The 20,232-nt window shown below is 43.7% G+C and overlaps 1 protein-coding gene across 2 annotated transcripts in view; it reads right to left on the bottom strand.

Annotated features, from left to right (window-relative positions):
- Ascl4 (achaete-scute family bHLH transcription factor 4) overlaps positions 1-13,301 on the bottom strand; it is a 36,152-nt gene extending 22,851 nt beyond the window's left edge. The window contains exons 1-2 of one of the 2 annotated variants that reach the window (XM_076919814.1): positions 10,924-13,301; positions 9,112-9,945 (exon numbers count right to left, since the gene is read on the bottom strand). In XM_076919814.1, coding sequence (XP_076775929.1) covers positions 11,473-11,907 — 435 coding nt within the window. In that variant the 5' untranslated portion in view covers positions 11,908-13,301 and the 3' untranslated portion in view covers positions 9,112-9,945; positions 10,924-11,472. Of the gene's footprint in view, positions 1-9,111; positions 9,946-10,923 lie in introns of those variants that run through there. The other variant, XR_013106262.1, reaches the window with a different exon arrangement.
- Positions 13,302-20,232: the final 6,931 nt, after the last annotated feature.

The raw sequence follows: 20,232 nt of genomic DNA, 5'->3' as shown, positions 1-20,232 counted from the left end.
AGGAAAGTACTGGACTTAGTGTGTGTGTGAGAAGGGACCACCAGTGTAGTACTGGACTTAGTGTGTGTGTGAGAAGGGACCACCAGTGTAGTACTGGACTTAGTGTGTGTGTGAGAAGGGACCACCAGTGTAGTACTGGACTTAGTGTGTGTGTGAGAAGGGACCACCAGTGTAGTACTGGACTTAGTGTGTGTGTGAGAAGGGACCACCAGTGTAGTACTGGCCTATTTGAAGTATAGAAGGATCACTGATGTTGCTGGAATTTCCAGCCCCAATTAAAAAAAAAAAAAAAACCACACAATTCAGTTACTATAATTATAAGCTATATGCCTAGACTGGACAGGTTTAACACTATACTTATTCCCCAGCTATAAGGCCCCTTGCTAACTTGTGGTTTCTCCTGGCCATGTGGATTGAGGGTTCCTCTTCCTCCATCCTCCTTCCTTTCCCTCTCACCCTCTTCTCTCTCCCTGCTCCCACTCTCAAACCTCCAGCCCCACCTTTCCCTTCCATTGCCCAATCACAGGCTCTAGCCTTTATTGACCAGTTAAAATGGGGAGAAGGGTCACATGAGGTCACCTGAGTACATGATGGACTGCTCATTGGGCATTCCCCTCCTGAGGAAGCAGAGTTCAAGCATCAGGCCAACCCACAACATTTCCTTCTGTCCAATTAAAAAGCTTCTTTATTGTAACATACAATACATAGTACCAACTATTTTGAAGCAATTATAAAAATTATTAAGTATGAATTAATTTATAACATCCAGTCCATTATACTTGGCAATCACCTATCCTAAGAGTTTACAATTCTGTACCTCAATCATGTTTAATTTTAACTTTTATTACCATCTGAAAAAACCACCCTTTCAAACCCAGAACATCATCTTTAATGTTAAACAACTTCAGTTGTGAGACTATAACTAGGCTTTAACCCCATCAAAGACTTGAGAAGGAATTAAATATTACCTAAATATGTAGGCTGCACAAAGACATAGCTTGCAGAATTTATACAATTGGCAGAGACAGCTGACTCCCTGGACAGTTGTTGCATCTGTCTTAATCCTTCTGGCTCAGAACCATCTGACAGACCTTAAATGAAGCAGGAATTGAACTGGTTTATTCTGTCTTGGCAGAGCTTAGAAGTCAGCTATCCTGTATCCATTTGTCTTGGGGGTGGGGTGGGGGGTTCAGTATTTTGTCTATAGATGAAGCTGGGCATTTCTTGCCCAGTGGCTAGCTTGTCACAATTGAAGCAACTCTGCCTGTAGGTAATGATACTCAATATCCTTGAAGTGGAATGTCAGGAGCAGACATGTCTCATACTGGAAGATCTTTTAATAATGAAATAACATTAAATGCCACATTCTGTGGATCTCTAATGCTTCTGACCAGCTATATATAGCATAATTGAATTGTTAAACATTGATTATTCTTAGCTATTCACTATTTGAATAATCTTGAGAACATTTTGTTATAATTAACTAAATCAGAATCTGATCGTGAGTTTCACTATCTGACCATTAACTTGCATTAGTAATCATCCTAAACAGTTATTAAAAGGACTGGGTCTAAGGCTTGTATCCTTAAGTGAGTTGCATAGGCACAATGCCTACTTAAGAGTAACAAAATCAATTAAAAATTTTGTATCAATATACAGCAAGACTGCAAGGCTTGTGGGTTGGTAAAGGATGAGGAGATGAACCACTCTGGACATGGTTTCTGGGAAAAGCATCTGCTTTATTGCATGTGAGCAACTACTTATATAGTGGAAACCTATAGACTGTGATTTATTAGCACATTACCTCAGATTAGACAGTGAGCATGCACACCACCAGAGTCTCTATGTGGAAGAAACACAAGGAGATGTGGAAAGTGCAGACACGTCAGCAGCCAGCTACTCACTACTTCAGAATTCAGCGTTCTGACTTCTGGGAGAGCATGCTGTCTCATGCTTCTTACTTAGAAGCACAGTATGCCAAGTAGGCTGACCACCAGGTCATGCCTATATTTTCTTCTACATTCCCTGATGGTTTCTAGTCTTGTATTGGTCTGATCTTTCTTTGCTATGCTCTCATTCTTTCCTGCTGGAATGAGAAAATTTATTCTGTGGCACTGTATATTGGTTATTTATAATTTCCTTATTTTATTGCTGTTCAGTTAAGAGATTGTCTTGAATCTCAGAAAAGCCTGGAACTTTCAAACAAAGTTGGAATTGTTAAGCACTATAGGAACTTTCAATATGGACAGAATGCATTTGTGTACAGAGATAAGGACAAGAGATCGAAGGTGATGGTTTTAAGTGATGTGTTTGGATGTCAAGTTGACAAGGACTATAGTCTAAAAAGCCTTTGGGCACACCTATGAGAGATCAATTAAGGTAGAAACACCTGCCCACTGTCATTCCACAGGCTGAGGACTAGGACTGAAAGAAAAGGAGAGAGTGAGCTGAGCACTCACTGCTGGTCTTGGATGTATATGTGGTATAACACACTCCTGCCTTCTCCACCATGATGGAAAGTACACTTGAATTGGGAGCCGAGGTGACTCTCCCTCAAGTCCCAAGGTACTCTTTCATAGAGACAGGGAAAGTAACTAATTCAGTGGGACTCATCATTATTAAGCTACTTTGATTTGGGACATGGGGTATCCATGTCATGCATACTCAACTAAGGCTGATTTTAAAATAATGGACCAATTTATTTTCCAGAAAAAAAAATTCAAGGTAGTATAACATTCAGGTGGTAGCATAGCTATTGTTCACAGAATTACCAAGACTCACAGTGGAAAAAGGAAGTGGAGAGACATGAAAAATGAGTGGTTTGGAGAAGATAACGCTGGACCTGATTCGAACTGCAGGCAGAACTGTGCAGCTTGATGAGGAAGTGTGAATCCAGTTAAAGTGAAGGTCAAGGCAGGCTGAAAGTGACTGGAATTGTTAAAGGCCTTAGCGTCACAGAGGCTGGGCTTTGAGGTTTCAGAAGCTCAAGCCAGGCCTAGTGTCACTCTCTCTTCCTGCTCTCTGCTGATCCAGATGTGCAACTCTCAACTACTACTCCAGCACCATGCCTGCCTGTACGCTGCCATGCTTCCGTTTATGGCTGAACCTCTGAACCTGTAAGCCAGTCCCAATGAAATGTTGTCCTTTATAAGAGGTTGCCAGTGGTCATGGAGTTTCTTCACAGTAATAAAACCCTTAACTAAACCAGAAGTTGGTACCCAGAACTGGGGTATTTCTGTGACAGGCCTGACCATGCTTTTGTTTGGAGGAATGTGGACTTTGAATAACAAAAGCAGTTGACTGCTTTAAGTTTGGATTAATGGAACCTACTACTTGAAGCATGGAAGACAGTGGTGCTGAGGGTGATTTGAGCTGTGGGGATCCACCTTAAGAGGTTTCAGAAGAGAATGTTTGCTTGTGGCCTAGAGACTGTTAGAATGTGGCTACTTTTTGCCCTTGTCAGAAAAATCTGCCTGAGGTTAAATTGAAGAGTTTTGGATTACTTTTATTGAGAGAGGAAATCTCAAAACAGCCTAGTATTAAATCTGCTATGTGATTACCAGTGCTTACTCTTACACACTTACACACTCTTACACACTTACATACTTCTGAGAGTAATGAAAAGGAGCAAGCTGAGCAAGGGAAAATAGAAACTGGACAGTTTGAGGAAAACAGGGGTACCAGGAAGTGGATGGAGCTAAGTCCTGTGTCATCAAGGAGATAAGTGGATTAAAAATGTTAAATGGAATAAAGAGAGTGGTGACCTTGGGACAAGACTCCACCCAGCTAAGCCTCCAATGTGTGAAAAGGAATTAAAGAGAAGCTCAGAGCCAGGTGTGATGATGCACACCGTTAATCACAACTCTCAGAAGGCAGAGGCAGGAGGATCTCTAAGTTTGAGGCTAGCCTGGTCTACAGAAGGAGTTCTAGCACAGCCAAGTTAGGCAGTAAAGGAAACTATGAAAAAAGAACACTGATAAATATATATTTTTAACAAGGAGACATATTCCAGTCCCAGCAAACAGCAGGGCTTGGCAGCGTAGGCCATGCGGTTCTAGCTTTAGAGTCAAGTATACAAGAAAGAGGTTATGGAATCTCCCCCATGGCTAATGAAAACTGGTGAGGACAGGCATGTGTCAGGGGTGTCCCTGCAATGAAGACCTCGAGAGAAGCTGTGGGGGAAACCTGGATTGTTTTGGAGACCCCAAAATGGTCGAGATGCCAGAGTCATGGTATACCTGACAAGGAAACCTGCAAACAGGGACCAGAATCAGACCAAGAGAAAGAAGTGTGTTGCAGTCAACAAAGCTGAAAGGAGTTGAAGAACGCTGTGACGTCAAACATGGAGACACAGAATCTGGAGTTTGTCCAACTGGATTTCAGTCTTTTTTTTAATCAAGTATTTTCTCACTATGCTCCCTTTTCTCCCTTTTGAATGGTAATGTATATCCTCTGCAATTGTATGTTGGAAGTATGTGATCTGCTTTTTTATTTTAATTTTACAGGAGTGTCTTAGTTAGGGTTTCTATTGCTGTGACAAAACACCATGACCAAAAATCAAGCTGGGGAGAAAAGAGTTTGTTTATTCAGTTTACACTTCCAGATCACAGCCCATCAGTGGAGGAAGTCAGGACAGGAACTCAAAGAGGGCAGATCCTGGAGGCAGGAGTTGGTGCAGAGGCCATAGAGGAGTGCTGCTTACTGGCTTGCTACCCCATGGCTTGCTTCGCCTATCCACTTATAGAACCCAGGACCACCAGCTCAGGGATTGTACCATGTGCCATGAGGTGGGTCCTCCCCCAATGATCACTAATTGAGAAAATGCCTCACAGCTGGACCTCATGGAGGCATCGGAGGCATTTCCTCAACTGAGGCTCCTTCCTCTCTGATGACTCTAGCATGTGTCCAGTTGACACTCAAAACCAACCAGTACAAAGGGTTACAATTAAAGGATTACCACGAGTCTCTGAAGAGACTTTGGATTTCTAAATAAGGTTGAGACTGTTACAGACTATGGGGACTTTTGAAATTAGACTAAATGCACTTTGCATTATGATATGGCTACAAGTCTACAGGGGCCAGGGAGTTTGGAATGTGGCAGTGTAAATGAAAATGGCCCCCACAGAATCATAGTGTATGGTATTATTGGAGGAGGTGTGGTGTTGTTGGAGTAGGTGTGGCCTTGTAAGAAGTGTGTCACAGGAGCTGAGCTTTTTATGTTTTAGAAGCTCAAGTCAGGGCCAGCATCACTCTCTCTTCCTGCTGCCCACCAATCCAGATGTAGAACTCTCAGCTACTTCTCTAGTACCATGTCGGCCTGCATGCTGCCATGCTTCTTGCCATGACAATAATGGACTAAGCCTCTGAACATATGAGCCAGCCCCAATTGAATGTCGTCCTTTATAAGTGGTTACCATGGTCATGGAGTTTATTCCCAGCAATAAAACACTAATTAAGACAGTGTCATTAAGGAGAAACCTTGGACTTTGCACCAAGACAGTAGAAAAGATTTCCTGAAGATAATACTCCACTCATCCAGAGCCCGAGATGCAATAATAATGCAGACTCATCTAGAAGACTTTCATTTGAAAAGAGAATGAATGAACAAAGATCTAAGGCTGTCTTAGTTAGGGTTTCCATTGCTGTGAACAGACACCATGACCAAGGCAACTCTTATAAAGGACAACATTTAATTGGGGCTGGCTTACAGGTTCAGAGGTTCAGTCCTTTATCATCAAGGTAGGAGCATGGCAGCTTCCAGAAAGACAAGGTGCTGGAGAAGGAGCTGAGAGTTCTACATCTTGATCCAAAGACAGCCAGGAAAAGACTGGTTTCCAGGCAGCCAGAAGGAGGATCTCAAAGCCGACCCCCAAAGTGACACACTTCTCCAACAAGGCCACACCTACTCCCAAAAGGCCACACCTCCTAATAGTGCCACTCCTATTCAAACCACTACAAAGGCATTCTGATTCAAGTAAGGCTTTAACTGGTAAGTGTTTTTCCAGATTCAGCCTGGAAGGTATAGAGTCAAAGCAGTTGTGGTCTAAAGTGGTCACCCTACATCTCAACTTGGAAGCAGAACTTGGTGATATATATATGATATATATATATCTTATATATATGATATATGTATATATACACATATCATATATATCATATATATACATATCATATATATCTCATATATATACATATATATCATATATATATATATCATATATATATCATATACCATATATATGTATATATATATCATATACCATATGTGTGTGTATATATATCTCATATATATATATGTATATATATATATATATATATATATATGGTGCTTTTAATTTTTTTAAATTTAGGTTCATTTATTTTGTTGTTTTTTGTGTATGAGTATTTTTATAGGCACACCATGTGTATACCTGGAGCTCACAAGGATCAGAAGAGGACATTGGATCCCTTAGGACTGTTGTAGCCTGCTATGTACATGCTGTGAGTAGAACACAGATCCTCCTGCAGGAGCAACAAATGGTCAACCTCTGTGCCATCTCTTCAGTGCCATGGTCCTGGTTTTGCAGACACACACACACACACACACACACACACACACACACACACACACACAAAACCTACGGAGTCACAGAAGCTTACACCAAAGTTCCAGAAAGCCGCTGAAGCCATGTAGCATGGTACAGTCATGTCACTTGTGACATGATTTACTGTATATGATATGCTACAAGCTGTGAAACGAAGCCGCAGTGGACACTCCAAGACCCTAGAGATACCAGAAACGTGAACCATTCACCAGGAAAGGCTGCAGGCTCTGAGTAGAGCTGGTCCAAGAGAGACATCAAGGTGTTGCAGGCAGGAGAGCTGGAAGGCAGTACTACCAAGCTTGTTAGAGCTTGGATGATGTCATGATGCTACCCACATGCTACGCCTGGGGCAGAACAGTCTGGTGTGTGCTCTGCTGGGTTTCAGTCTTGCTTTGGTCTGATTTGTCCCTGTTATGTATCCATTCTTCTCTTTCAGAAAAGGAATACTTACTCCATTGTATGTTAGAAATATATAGCATAAAAAATACTTATTTTAACTGTGTGGTGGTGGCACACACCTGTAATCCTAGCACTCAGGAGGCAGAGGTGGGTGTGAGTGTGAGCTCCAGGATAGCCAGGGCTACACAAAGAAACCTTTTCTCAAAAAACCAAAAATGAGAGGTTGAACAGCTTTTGAGAAGTGGGGGATCAATGGAGGAAGCAGCTCCCTGGGGGTCAAGCCGTGAGATTTATAGCCTTGTATCACTTCCTGTCTTGTTTCTGTTTTACAATTTGCAGGGAAAAAAGAAGAAGAAGAACCACCAGGAGCAGCCAAACTCCCCTCACCTTGGAGACACAGGCTTACAGAAGACACAGTCTTCCCCATGTATAGCTCTCTCAAACTATGAGCCTGAATTAAGGCTTCTCCCTTAAGTCTCCTCTGTTGGGTGTTTCTTGAAACAGTGAGCAAAATAGGGCAGTCAGTTACTCTCTAAGCCTCAGGTTCTGCACCTTTAGAATGGAGGTGATATGTCCATCCTTTCACAAAGTTGTGAAAATCAGCTGAGAATAGTACATAGAAGGGCTAGCCTTCTACATTATAACCTCAGGAACATCTAACATGTGGAATGATCTGCCTTCAATTGTTTTTTACAAAGAAGAAGGAGGAGGAGGAGGAAGAAAGAGGAAAAAAAGAAGTGGAAGAGGAAGAGGAGGAAGAAGAAAAATTAAATTAAATTAAAAAGAAAAGGTATATCTGAAGATGAGTATGTGTCCTGGATTGTTCAATCCTCATTTGTTTAAACCTCTTGGAACTAGATCAGATCATCTCCCAAGCCCCTGCCTACGGCCCACATGACCATCTCCCAGTGTCAGGAAAATGAAAACCACCTTCAGGAGTGGCCCTCTCTAGGCCTGCTCTGAAAGCCAAAACCAGTTGGGAGAGTTCTGTTGTCTTGATGGACACCTTTCTGCTGCAGCTGCAGTTTCATTCTGGCTGCAGTTAATGACAATAAGAAAGCCAACATGAAAGGATGACAGACAGGTCTTCAAGCAAAGGACACAGTCAAGCAGCTATGAGATTAAACACCAGCCTCCCCACCCAGAGAGCCTACAAGGAAAACACATATGCAACTCGGTGACTACAATCAAAGGGCTGGAAACGGGTCTTAGTTGTCACAGGCCTGCCTGTGAAGAAATTATAAAGCAACTTCAGGCCATCTGCGCTACCCCAGGAGCCAGCCTGTCTGATGACCAGGGAGTGAAACATATTCAATGGCCAACAGAGAAAGGTCAAAGGGGGATATCTAGTGGGATGCTACCTGTAGCTATAACCGCAGTGGAGGATTCTGGGGACCTGCATTTCTAACCAAAGTCTCATTTCCAGGGTGACAAATGGGATTACTATTTGTTTTGAAGACAGCAAAGATAACTTCAGGTGTTTTGAAGGAAACCTATCTGAATGGAAACTTGAGAAAGTTTCTGACAATGGCATCCCTTTAGGGCCTGTGTATTTCCTTACCATGGGTACTGGTACATTCCTGTAAGTTTTCCCTGGCCAGATAGGACTTGACTTTCAAATTCCAGGTAAGGCTTTGTCTCAGGTGGCTTAAACAACAGTTACTTCTCAGCTCTGGAGGCCAAGGGTTCAAGGCCAGGGTTCCTTCTTCTTTGCCCTCAGGGAGCGTGTGTCACAGCACTTATCAGGATAGCAGGGTTCCTGGAAGAACATCTGCCATGAAGTATACAACCAACAGGGATTTCTAGGCTCGGGAAAACCAAACCACTCAGGGAAGACCTCAGAGGATGTGGAAATCTCTCTTTTTTCATAAATTCTTTATCTCCATAACATAGCAGCCCACTCCATAAACAGTACTGGGGCTTGATTTTGTTCTTTTCGAAGGCACACATGTTCTTTGCCTTAACGGAGTGCTCCATCCCAGAAAAAGAGAAAAGCAAATTTTGAAAGTTCTCATTCCTGGGGCCAGTGATACGGTTCAGTAGGTAAACTTGTCCTGTAAACCGCACTACCTGAATTCAATCCCTGAATCCACACAAAGATGGAAGGAGAGAACAGACACCACGGGGCTTTTGTTTATCCCGGGCAAGAGTGAGGCCACTGCCACACTTGAGCCTAATCTGAAGCAAGCTTGATTTTATTAGGATGCACCCAAGAGCTGGCCAGAGTCTGCCTCCTAAATCAGGTTAAAGAGAACAGTCCTGAGTCCACTTTTTAGAGCTCTTTTACGGCATAAAATCACAAGTAGTTGCAAAACAGGTTTACAGAAGACAATGAAGCAATTAGAAAATACAGAAAAATCTCATAACAAAAAACAAAACAAGAACAAAACCCCTATCTATTTCCATGTGGTCACCAAGTAATTAGGGAGTGTTTAGGGAGGGCTTGGGAGGTCCCCATAACAAAGTCATGGATTGGAGCAGGTCGGTTTTCAGGAAACAGACAGAAATTTATTTTTTTGACAATACAGTATAATGGTTCCTGCTTTCAAAAAGGAGTCCGGTAAGTTCTACGTGTGCAATGAGGCACTTGTGCCTATGTGTGCTCAATCGCACACACATGTGTGGGTGCACATACACACAGAGCGATTAAAAAACACAATTTAACAAAGGAGAAAGTTGTTATTCCAGTTGGTGCTCCTCATATAGGCTATCAGGATAGTCCAGAAAAAGTGATCCCACTCAAGACTACATGATTCAGACAGGTTGTTTCTCTTATTTTTCTAAAAATCCAAATCTCCCCCAAATCATTGTTTCAAACAAAGTTACAGGAAGGTTTGCAGTGTCGTGGTGGATCGCTTTCTCAACCCGACAGGAAGGTACCACAAGTACTGTCTCCTTAGTCAGGCTCCACTGAAGCCCCATTTCAAACAATGGCCAGCCTTACAGATCAAAATGGAGAAGTCTGGAGGGATTTAATGAAAAATGGGGGGGGGGGGGGTCAATCTCCTACTTCTTAAAATAAAAAGGGGGTTGGTTTGTTTTTAGACAGAGTTACATCACGTGGAACTGGCTATGCAACCGACCTCTCTGGCCTTGCATTTAGCAAGACACTCCTGCTCTATCTCCCAAGTGCTGGACTACAGGTGTGTACCACCATTCCCAGCTTAAGAGCAAGGTCCCACCGGAATACACTCTTAAATTTTAAGCAAAATATATGTGTAACATCCAGCCCACAAATATTTGAGAATTAAATAAGACAGAATTGAAAGATTAACCAAGTCCTAGTAAGGAAAATAATGGGGCAGGCAGTAAGGGGCTGCATGAGGTGGTCCCGGGAGCATGCTCACCAAGGGTAGTCCTCAACTCCACCCTCTCAGCCCAAGCTGAAGAAAGCTGAAGAAAGGGTAATTCATGAAATTAGCAGGAGCATATGGATGGGGTAGAGACCAGTGGGAGGGAACTTGCCTAGCATGCATTAAGCCTGAGATTCAATTCCCAGCATCACAGAACTGGGGGTTCTGTTTACCCTCAGATGTCAACAAGCATCTAGTGATTTCTATCATTTATAACTGTTTTGGTGAGGTAGAAGGAATGGCCATAGCTAAATATTCAATACACTAGAAAGCTTTCAAAGACAAATGGCTTGGACGCGTAAGGAGTTCAACCCGAGCCCATCATCCACGGCTCTCTTCACTCCGCTCCAATGCCAGAAGGCACTGTGCATACTTGCTTTTCATTTGTCAAGTCAGTGTCAAACACCAACAGGAACTAAGCATATTTGCTGTTTTATTTTTTTCAACCGAAGGTTAGACGGGATGAGAACTGTACAGGGAGACTTATAGAGAAAAGGGCAAGAGAAACAAATAGTGGGCAGAAACTGCGAGAGAAGATGACCAGATCTCCTCCAAAAAAGATCGTTAACATCGCGACACTTTATTACCTGCTAAGTTTCCAATCGATCTCTTGCCGACAAAGCAGTGTCAAGCATTGTCCTTTTTAGCTCGGCGATGCTCAGGTCCAGCAGATGCTCCACAAATGTCTTTCTTATAGAGTGTCCGCTCAGCCACCTTCACCCTTAGTGAGGTGTTGATGAGACTTCCAGTGCACTTCCCAAAGGGAAGGAACGAGTGAAAACGTTCCTCTCACATGAAGGACTGTAGGGTGCGCATGTGAGTTTGTTTTTCTTTTCTGGCTAAGGTTTCCTACAGCCCTTTGGGTTTTTCAAATCACCGTAGAGATTTGAGATGGTCCTTCTGTGCTTCAGAAGTACAAGAAATGAGTTTCCTTAAGCATTTGTAAGCTGCAAACTCGGAATCAATGAAGGTGGACGGGGAAAACCCCAAATCCTCTAAACATTAAATTACCTTTCTTTCCTGGATCCAGAAGCACCTAGTTGGGTTTTTGTTTGTTTGTTTGTTTGTGTGTTTGTTTTGTTTTAAGATTTGGGCCCAGAGAAGCAACCACGAAAGGCTGGTGGGCGAAGGCGCTGCTAGCCACGCTCCTCAGGCTCGCTGCAGGGCGAGGCCCCGGAGGACGCTTTGGACTCGCCATCGCTGTTGCAGTCAGGCCAGTGGCGCTCTAGCAGCTCCTGCAGTTGCTTGATGTAGCTGATGGCGGCGCGCAGCGTCTCCACCTTGCTGAGCCGCTGGCCGGCCAGCTCCCGCGGCAGGTGTTGGCGAAGACGCGCGTAGCCCTCATTCACACATCGGACGCGCTGCCGCTCGCGCTCGTTGCGCTGGCGCAGAAAGGCGGGCTCGGCGACGCCCCCCAGCGGCAGGGACCCGCACGGCCGTCTCCGCGCGCAGTCTGTGGCATCCTGGCGCGCGGAGACCCTGCAGGGCTCCCTCCGGGGCAGCGCGCCCAGCGGCGCCGTACGTAGCGGGGACGGCAGGGCAAGCAGTCCGGCCGATTTGCGTTTTTCCATTCTCTGCCGAAAAGCACGCAGATGACTCACCTTGAAGACCAGACTGGAAGCTGTCGTAGCCGAGATGCTGGTCCATCCAGACTTCCCGGTATGTCTTTGAAGTTTCTAGGTCCAGAAGCTAGGTACCTGAGCACACTTGGAGGGAACTTTGCATGATTTCCGAAGCTAATTGCTCTCTTCGGGTCTTTATAAAGCTTCAGAGCAGAAGGGGCAAAGATAGAGGACGTGCCTCATCCACGCTTGTATCCATGTGCCCCCTCTGATTTTAGTTCAAGAGTTAACAAAGAGTCCCCAGCCTGAATAGACAGTCGCACTCTAAACAGATTAATCTTTCAAAGCTGCCCAATTGCTGTAATTCACTCCAGGGTCAGCAAGTGTGGCTATCGGGAAGCCCGAACTTGTTCAGGAATTGAGCAGAGACCCTCCCAAAGCACTGGCCGATCGGCTGGCCAGCAGAGCGAAAGTTTACTCCGACGTTCTCCTTGAAAATCCAAACTTGACTGTCCTTTGTGGTTTCCTGCGTTCAGGTCTGATGGAAAGAGCTTTCAGAGTGTTTGCAAACATACCCCTGCTCTTTCATTTCTGGGGAGGTGGAGAAGAAGCGCTCATCAAAGGGAAGACTGCTCTCTTGTGGTTAGACGATGTGTCAAGGCCTCCTTGGACCTCCCGGGAAGCCCGAGGTTTCCTTCTTCTGCGAAATAGAATCTTTTTAAAAAACCAAATTAGACACTTTTCAAAGGTAACAAGAACAAAATGTATGTTCTTTAGCATCAAATTTAAGGGTCCGCATATTATGCTCTAACGTGTGTAACGTATGTAACGTGGGGCCCTTTATGCTTCTGCTGCTCTGTAAAAACACATCAAAAGCCCGAAGAGTAACAAACACTTTTAGCCAGTTATTTCTCGGAGTGCTTACTGTAAACACACCTTTAGTCCTGCCTCTCAACCTCTTCTAATCCCACTCAGGATCTCACAGCACAAAGTATTTTCCTATTGTATTCATCGTTAAATTTATTTCCTCCCTTGAGGACTGGAAAAGAACATTTGAAAAGAAGAGAGCCCCAATCCCAAGGAGAAAGGATTTGGCTTTGAAGGCTTGTCTTTTTAACACTCACCCCCATCCCCCCTCCACAAATGAATAATTAATCCATCTGTGCTGGTAAAGGGCTTTGAAGATGAAAGTGTCATTAAAAATCCAACTATACTGGTTAATGTCAGAGAGTGTTATCACACCGAAAAATCAGATTTCCTGTACTGCAAACCAACACATTAAAGGCATCTTCTGCTTGAAAAGTCCAACTTAAAAACGAGATGCAAAACCCCCTAAATTTACAACCAGACTTGCCTCTTTTTTGGAAGCTGGGGTGTCGCCCTAACATGTTGTTTTTTTTTTTTTTTTTTTTTTTTTTAAGAACTCCTCTGCTTCTATGTTTACTAAGGTTTAGAGTCTAACCGATCAGCCTGAAGCAACTGGAAAACATTTGCATCAAGGTAAATGAAACAGAAATAATTATTCCTTTTTGACCTAAGTTGGTCCCATTTTAGATGTAGCTCCCTATGGGCTTATACTGGCAAGCAACTCAACGTGGCTTCATGAATTCGTACGTCATCACTTTTGCATGAATTGAGAAAGCCTTCTTATTCGCCAATAATAAGCCTCCTGCAGGGCATGTAGGCTTGCAGACCACGGGTTCCTGCGTAGGGCTGGGTCAAAGATTTTGAACTTCCTGCTAAGAGTGACAAGAGAAAATTGAGATCATTGAAAACAGGAATATGACATAGATTTGTTTTTATTTCTCAGGCTGACAACAAATAAAAAAGACTGCAAGCCAGGTGTGGTGGTACACACCCTTTTATTCCAGCCCCGGGGAGACAGAGGCAGGCCAGTCTGGTTTACATAACAAGTTCCAAACCAGTCAGGGCTGGGTTTTTGTTTTTAATTATTATTAAAATAAAATAAATAAAATAAAACAGGTAAAGGTTGACTAACAACTGTCCATGTCGAGGACTTGGATGGAGGTTGGAAGCGTAAATCACTCAAGTTTGTGAAAGGTTGTGTTGTGATTATAATTCACGGTATATTTACTGTCCCACCGCCTGTGACTTAGAGCTGCTGACAGTTTTGTCCCACAGAAAGAAATGCATCACTACGGGTTTGTTTGTGCGTGACTACAGATCAAACACTGAGCACAGCATCACTACAGGGTTATAGGTAACTACAGATCAGACACTGATCACAGACAGCATTGGTAGTGAATTCAAAAGGGGAGCAGGGCTGTATCTGGGGCTGCATTGCCTGTAACCCCAGCTATGCTGGGAGGTTTGGCAGGATGATTGCAAGTTCAAGACCTATATAATGCCACCTGTAGATGTGTTTTCAGGGCTGACCATGTGGTATTAGATAACCAATTGGTGTGCTCTTCCCTGGTGAAGACTGTTTCTCCTGCTATCAGCATCTTTAGTAGCCTGTAGTTCCCTGGGCAGGGCTGAGGCTTCTTGGGCTTCCCCCTGTCCACATTAGCATGCCATTGCCGTTTGTCCTTGTTCTGTTCATGCTTAGACAGTTGTGTTAATGAGTCTGATTTATGTGTTGAGGGATATATATGTTTATAATATACATATATGTATGTTTCAACAGTTAATGAAAAAGGGAAGAGGCCATTAATTTGAAAGAGAGCAAGGAGGTGCATATGGGAGGGGTTGGAGGGAGGAAAGGGAAGGGAGAAATGTGTGACTAAGTTATACTCTCAAGAAAATATAAAAGAAATAACTGCAATTTTTTGTTTGTTTGTTTTTTGTTTTGTTTTGTTTTTTTTTCCGAGACAGGGTTTCTCTGGGTAGCCCGGGCTGTCCTGGAACTCACTCTGTAGACCAGGCTGGCCTCGAACTCAGAAATCCGCCTGCCTCTGCCTCCCAAGTGCTGGGATTAAAGGCATGCGCCACCATTGCCCGGCTAACTGCAATTTTTAAAATAAAATAAATCTTAAAAAGAAAAGAAAGTTCAAGGCCTGCCTGGCCTTCAGAGTGAGGCAGAGCTGGTTGGGGCAACCTGTGAGACTGTCTCACAAGACAGTAAAAAGAGGATGATGGATGGTGGTGGTGCATACCTTTGATCCCAGCACTCGGCAGGCAGAGGCAGGTGGATATCTGTGAGTTCAAGGCCAGCTTGGTCTATGAGTGAGTTCCAGGACAGCCAAGGCTACACAGAGAAACCTTATCTTGAAAAACAAACAAAACTAAACAAACAGACAAACAAAAAATAAGGGCTAGAGTTATTGTTAGGTTCTGTTCCAAGGGAGTTTAGTGAGGAAGATCCAGGACACAGTCTGAATAAGGAAAAGACTAAAACAGATTTCGTTATTATTTAAAGTAGCATAAGTATTTTAACATATGCTATGTGTAAGTACTTACAGAAATATGAAAAAAATGTGTCAAGCAAAAGGAAGAAAAGAAAATTTCAGACCAGTGTTTAAAATGGGAACATGAAACAATTTTACATGATTTATTCAATTTTGTTTCTGCTTTCGAAACAGGATCTCACTGTGTAGCCCAGGCTGGCCTCAAATTCAAGCTCCTCCTGCCTCAGTCTCTTGAGTGCTGAAATAACACTGTGACAGGTGACATCCATGCCTTTATGTGTTTGTGCAGACATAGATAATGAAGTGGAAGGGTGTATAATTTTGTTGTTGGTTGCCCAGAGAGCATGTCATTGGGTATAGAAGCGTGATCATTGTCCTTCATAGATCTCACTACTGCTCACTAATTACAAATAGCATATGCTTTATATATTTAAACTAATGAGTTTTAAAATAAAAGAGGAAATGTATGTAGCACATAAATGATACAGGAAATGTACTTACCACATTGGATACACCGACCCAAGCCAGACCTGCAGATTTATTATTAGTATTCAAGTTTAAGTTCAAGATTTATTATTAGTATTCAAGTATAAGGACCAAGTTTCCTTATAACTTCTTTCCTTGGGGAATGTGGTATAGTTGTTTCCTGCACACTTGCCACGAACAGCACCGTCATGAAGCACAGAGGCTGAAGTGATCCCAGGACACCTTGGCCACCTTATTGGCAAGGAAACATGAAGAGCAGACATCACTTAGCATGGTCTATGGTGATGGGACAAACATTCCTTCTTAAAGAGAGAAGGGATCATAAGAAACTCCTATTAGATTCCATCAGAGCTGTAAAAACATAGGTAGGCATGAGGGCACATACCTGTAATCACAACATCTGGAAGGAAGATACAGGAGGATCAGGAGTTCAAAGCCAACCGTGGCTTTTGAGTGAGTTTAAGGCTAGTCTCAGCTGCATTGGATCGGATCCTGTCTCAAAGAAGAGAGGCTTTTAAAAATGCCTGAGAGTGGTGGTAAGACTTTTCTATTGTCCAGTTGCTCACAAGTTGCCCGTGCTCCTGTAAGCAATGACAATAAACTTACTTATAAGTTAGGGTTCATGGAATCTCTCTTAGGTCTGTCTGCTCCTTCCCTATTTGAGGCAAATACGTGTTACTTTTTTGTTTTGGTAGAAAGGTTATGAAGCAGGGAAGAATATGTATGGGATTTGTAAAACTACAGCAAAACCAGCCACATGCTAACTTTACCATCTGTTTTGATCTAAAGTTTCTCTCCAACCTACGATGTCTCAAATCAGACTTGCTTGATGGAGATTCAAATTTGCTGCAGCACCAAGGTCACTTGGAACTTGGTTTGTGCCATCTCACTTGGATCTGCTCATCAAAGGGAAGGGAGTTCACTAATAAAGGTCAGACTCACTAGATTTCAAGGTATCTCTGGGGAAGAGGAAAAAATCCGCCCTGACAGCTCTCGGATCACTTGCCTCAAAGAAGGAGATTTAGATTGGCTCTCCTTGCAAAGTATTTCATGTCTCCTTACAGATTTTGTGTTTTGGGGGCTGTGACATAGAGGTGTACACGTGCTTCTGGCCCTGAGCCTGGAAATTGCATCATCCATCACAAGGAATAACAATGATTCATCCATGTATCAGGATCTCATGCTAGAATTCTACCGGGTCTAATTCAGTCACAAGTTGATTATCTAACATGGTTGTCTTCAGTTAATCCCTTCTACCCCTTCTCAATATAACTTAAGTATTTGTATCACAATGTGCTGCATCTACCAAGCATAGCTGTGGCTGTTTGGATAGGTATGGTCCCCAGAGACTCATGTGTTTGAATGCTTGGCCCGTAGGAAGTAGCTATATTAGGAGGTTGGCTGTCTTGGAGTAGATGTGGCCTTGTTGGAGAAAGTGTGTCGCCAAGAGGGTAGGCTTTGAGGTCTCATATGCTCAAGCTCCACCCAGCATGGCACACAGTCTGCTGCTGCCTGCAGACCAAAATGTAGAACTTTTAGCTCCTTCTCCAGTACTATGTCTGTCTGCATGCTGCCATGCTTCCTGCTGTGATGATAATGGACTGAGCCTCTGAAACTGTAAGCCAGCTGTAGAGGTGGTACTGATGCTAAGGTCCTGTTCCACAATTGGTTCTTGATCCATCAATACTGGCCAATGAGCTGAGCAGAATAGGCAGGACTTCCAGTCTCAGCAGGCAAGCTAGCAGACACAGGAGAGGAAAGGAGGTTTTTGCTGTACTTCGGAGGGAGAAAAGCCAACCAGCTAGGTGAGCTCTTGGGCCTCGACCATAGGCAGCTTTTCCAAGCAGGAGGCTGGGGGTGTTGAGCTAGGACTGAAGGTGGCTGAGCAACTGAAGCTAGGGCAGGTTTAGAAGGCTGAGCTGGGAGTATTGGGAAGGGCACACTAGCTGTGGTGGCATGGAGGTGCCCAGCAGTTGAGCCAAAAGGTCTGGTGAGTGTGTGTGTGTGTGTGTGTGTGTGTGTGTGTGTGTGTGTGTGTTAAGACTATGTTTTAAACCCCAAATCATTTGGAAAGATGAAAGTCAGGAATGATAGCTCAGAGCAGAGCATGATGCCAGAGCATGATCTCAGAGTATAGTGATCTCAGAGCATGATCTCAGAGTTCGTCTTCTCTGCCAATTAAAGAATTAAAAAGCAGGAAAGAAGTTGTTAGCTACTCACCACTCTCCTGAGGCAGGAGAGGCTTTTCCTGCAGTGGACTGACTACCTTTGTAAACTTTGTAAACCCTCAAGGCAGGAAAGTGGCCTGGGCCCCATCTGAGGGGCTCTGGCAGCCGGCCCCTCCCCCAGACCTCTGTGTCATAACTGTCACAAAGGTCATCTCCAGCCCCTTAACAGGACCCTCCCCAGATCATGCTAATTTTAGATGAAAAGTGTGAACAAAAGCCACCAATCCCTGAACTCCCAAAAGCTCAGGACTTGAAATCCCAACAATCTTCACCCTGGAAATCTCCACCCTAGAAAGCCCTGCCCCTCAGAGAGCCCCTATATAAGGATGGTGCGTTGTCTAACAATGCCTTACTGCTGTCTGATCTCCTTTGGGAGCATTGGCAGCCATTTCTGAATTTGTCCCTCCACACCCTGGACCCTCCATTAACTCTCTTTCATGAGATTTGCTGCCTGGTGTGACTTTCTCATCAGAAGATGACAAGAAGCAATGAAGAGAAGGGAAGAAGCAATGAGAAGGAGCAGGGCTGAGCTTCTGAGCTCCTCAGCTCAGCTGGAGATACCCACTCCTGGGAGATGCCTCTACTGAGGAGGATTCCTCTCAGAGCTATGTAGTTCCTGGGCTTCTGAGTCCCAGGACACCTTCCTATCCAAGCAAAGAGGCCAACAAAAGTGATATCTGACATCTCAGAGAGTCCAGCATATGATATATTGGAAGTCAGGGTCCCCTACTAGGGTTCTGTTAATAGAAGACTTTAAGACTAGATTCAAACAGAATCGTGGGAACAATTTGTTAGAGTTTAAAAAGGAAAACTCCAAGTTAGGCAAGCTGCAAATCTCCAGCTGTCCAGAAGGAAGGAGAAAGAAGAGAAGGAAGAGAAGTCTTGATAAGGTGTTAGGAAGGTCAGTCACACAAGGGTGGGTAGTCTAGGTAGTTAGAATGGGAGATTTAGAAAGAGCAAGGAAGCCCAAAACGTTAGTTAGAGACTTTAAGAGCATACATGCCATCATCCAAAAGAAAAAGTCAAAAGAGAATAAGATAAATAGGTCTTTCTGAGTCTGGCTTCAGAAGATGGGCAAACCCAACTGAACTTCTTGGTGGTTCTGGTAGTAGGGGATGCACCAAGGGACAGGAATTCTGGAAAGGAAAGACACATCTTCTAAGGTGAACCGGCCTTCCTAGGAGTGGTCCCCTAGCCAGGATGCTTCCTTATTAGGTTAACCCTTAAGAGAGGAGACAGGGACTGGTCTCCACCTGGAGGTAGAGTCCATTCCTTACAGCACAGTTAGGTGTGCCATCTGGAATCACTGTAGCAACCCAGGCTGTTGCTCAGGTCCTCCCCATCACAGCCAAGTAACTGCTCAGGGGCAGAGACACCAGATTCCCATCACACAGATGCTGTGGCTGCCTGAACATCCATGATTCCTGCCCTTAGAGCCAGTGTTTCTTGTCAACATTCCATAAGAGGAGCTTTTACTGACCTCAGAGTTCTCAAGGAGTCTCCACACTCTGGGAGGCCCAAAGCTATAATCTCTGATCCAGTATATATATCTTCTCATCTAAATATAATTTGCCCATGAAGCTGTTGCTTTAATGTGGATGAGGTTACCTAATGGAGTGAGGAGTTGAGGGTTGAAAAGGACAGACAAAAGGATGTTAAGTGAAGGCCAGTCTTCGTTAATCCTTTTCTAGACCCTTATATTCTAATTTAGAGGTCATATTATTTCCAACAACATTTAAAGAGCCATAATTATATAGTATTATTTATTAGTATTTTTCTGTTCTTTTCAACATTAAAAAAATGTTAACCTTGTCTACAAAGACTTCCACATAGAGATTTACAGGTAGGGGAGGTAGATAGATAGATAGATAGATAGACAGACAGACAGACAGACAGGAAGGTAGACAGTCTGTGTAGTGCTCACACAGCGGCGGATTGACCTCAGAGTCTCAGAATTGCTAGGCACACACTCTACCATTGAGCTGTATCACTAGGCCAGCACATTTTTAAAAACTTTATTTTTATTTATGCATTTGTCTGTGTGAGTATATATGTGTGCCTATGAGTGCAGGTGCCCTCTGAGGCCAAAAGTGCATGTTGGACCCTCTTGAGCTGGAGTTACAGGAGGTTATCAGCCACTGGACATGGGTGCCAGGAACCCAAGTTGGGTCCTTTACAAAAACAGTATATACTCTTAACCACTGAGCCATCTATGTAGCCCCTGTTAGTTGGTTTGCTTGTATGTGTGTGTG

The sequence above is a fragment of the Arvicanthis niloticus genome, chromosome 22 (assembly GCF_011762505.2).
Source record: "Arvicanthis niloticus isolate mArvNil1 chromosome 22, mArvNil1.pat.X, whole genome shotgun sequence".
In the NCBI taxonomy this organism is placed as follows: domain Eukaryota; kingdom Metazoa; phylum Chordata; class Mammalia; order Rodentia; family Muridae; genus Arvicanthis; species Arvicanthis niloticus.
Note: the sequence above shows the minus strand (reverse complement) of the source record. Positions and strands in the feature narration are given on the sequence as shown.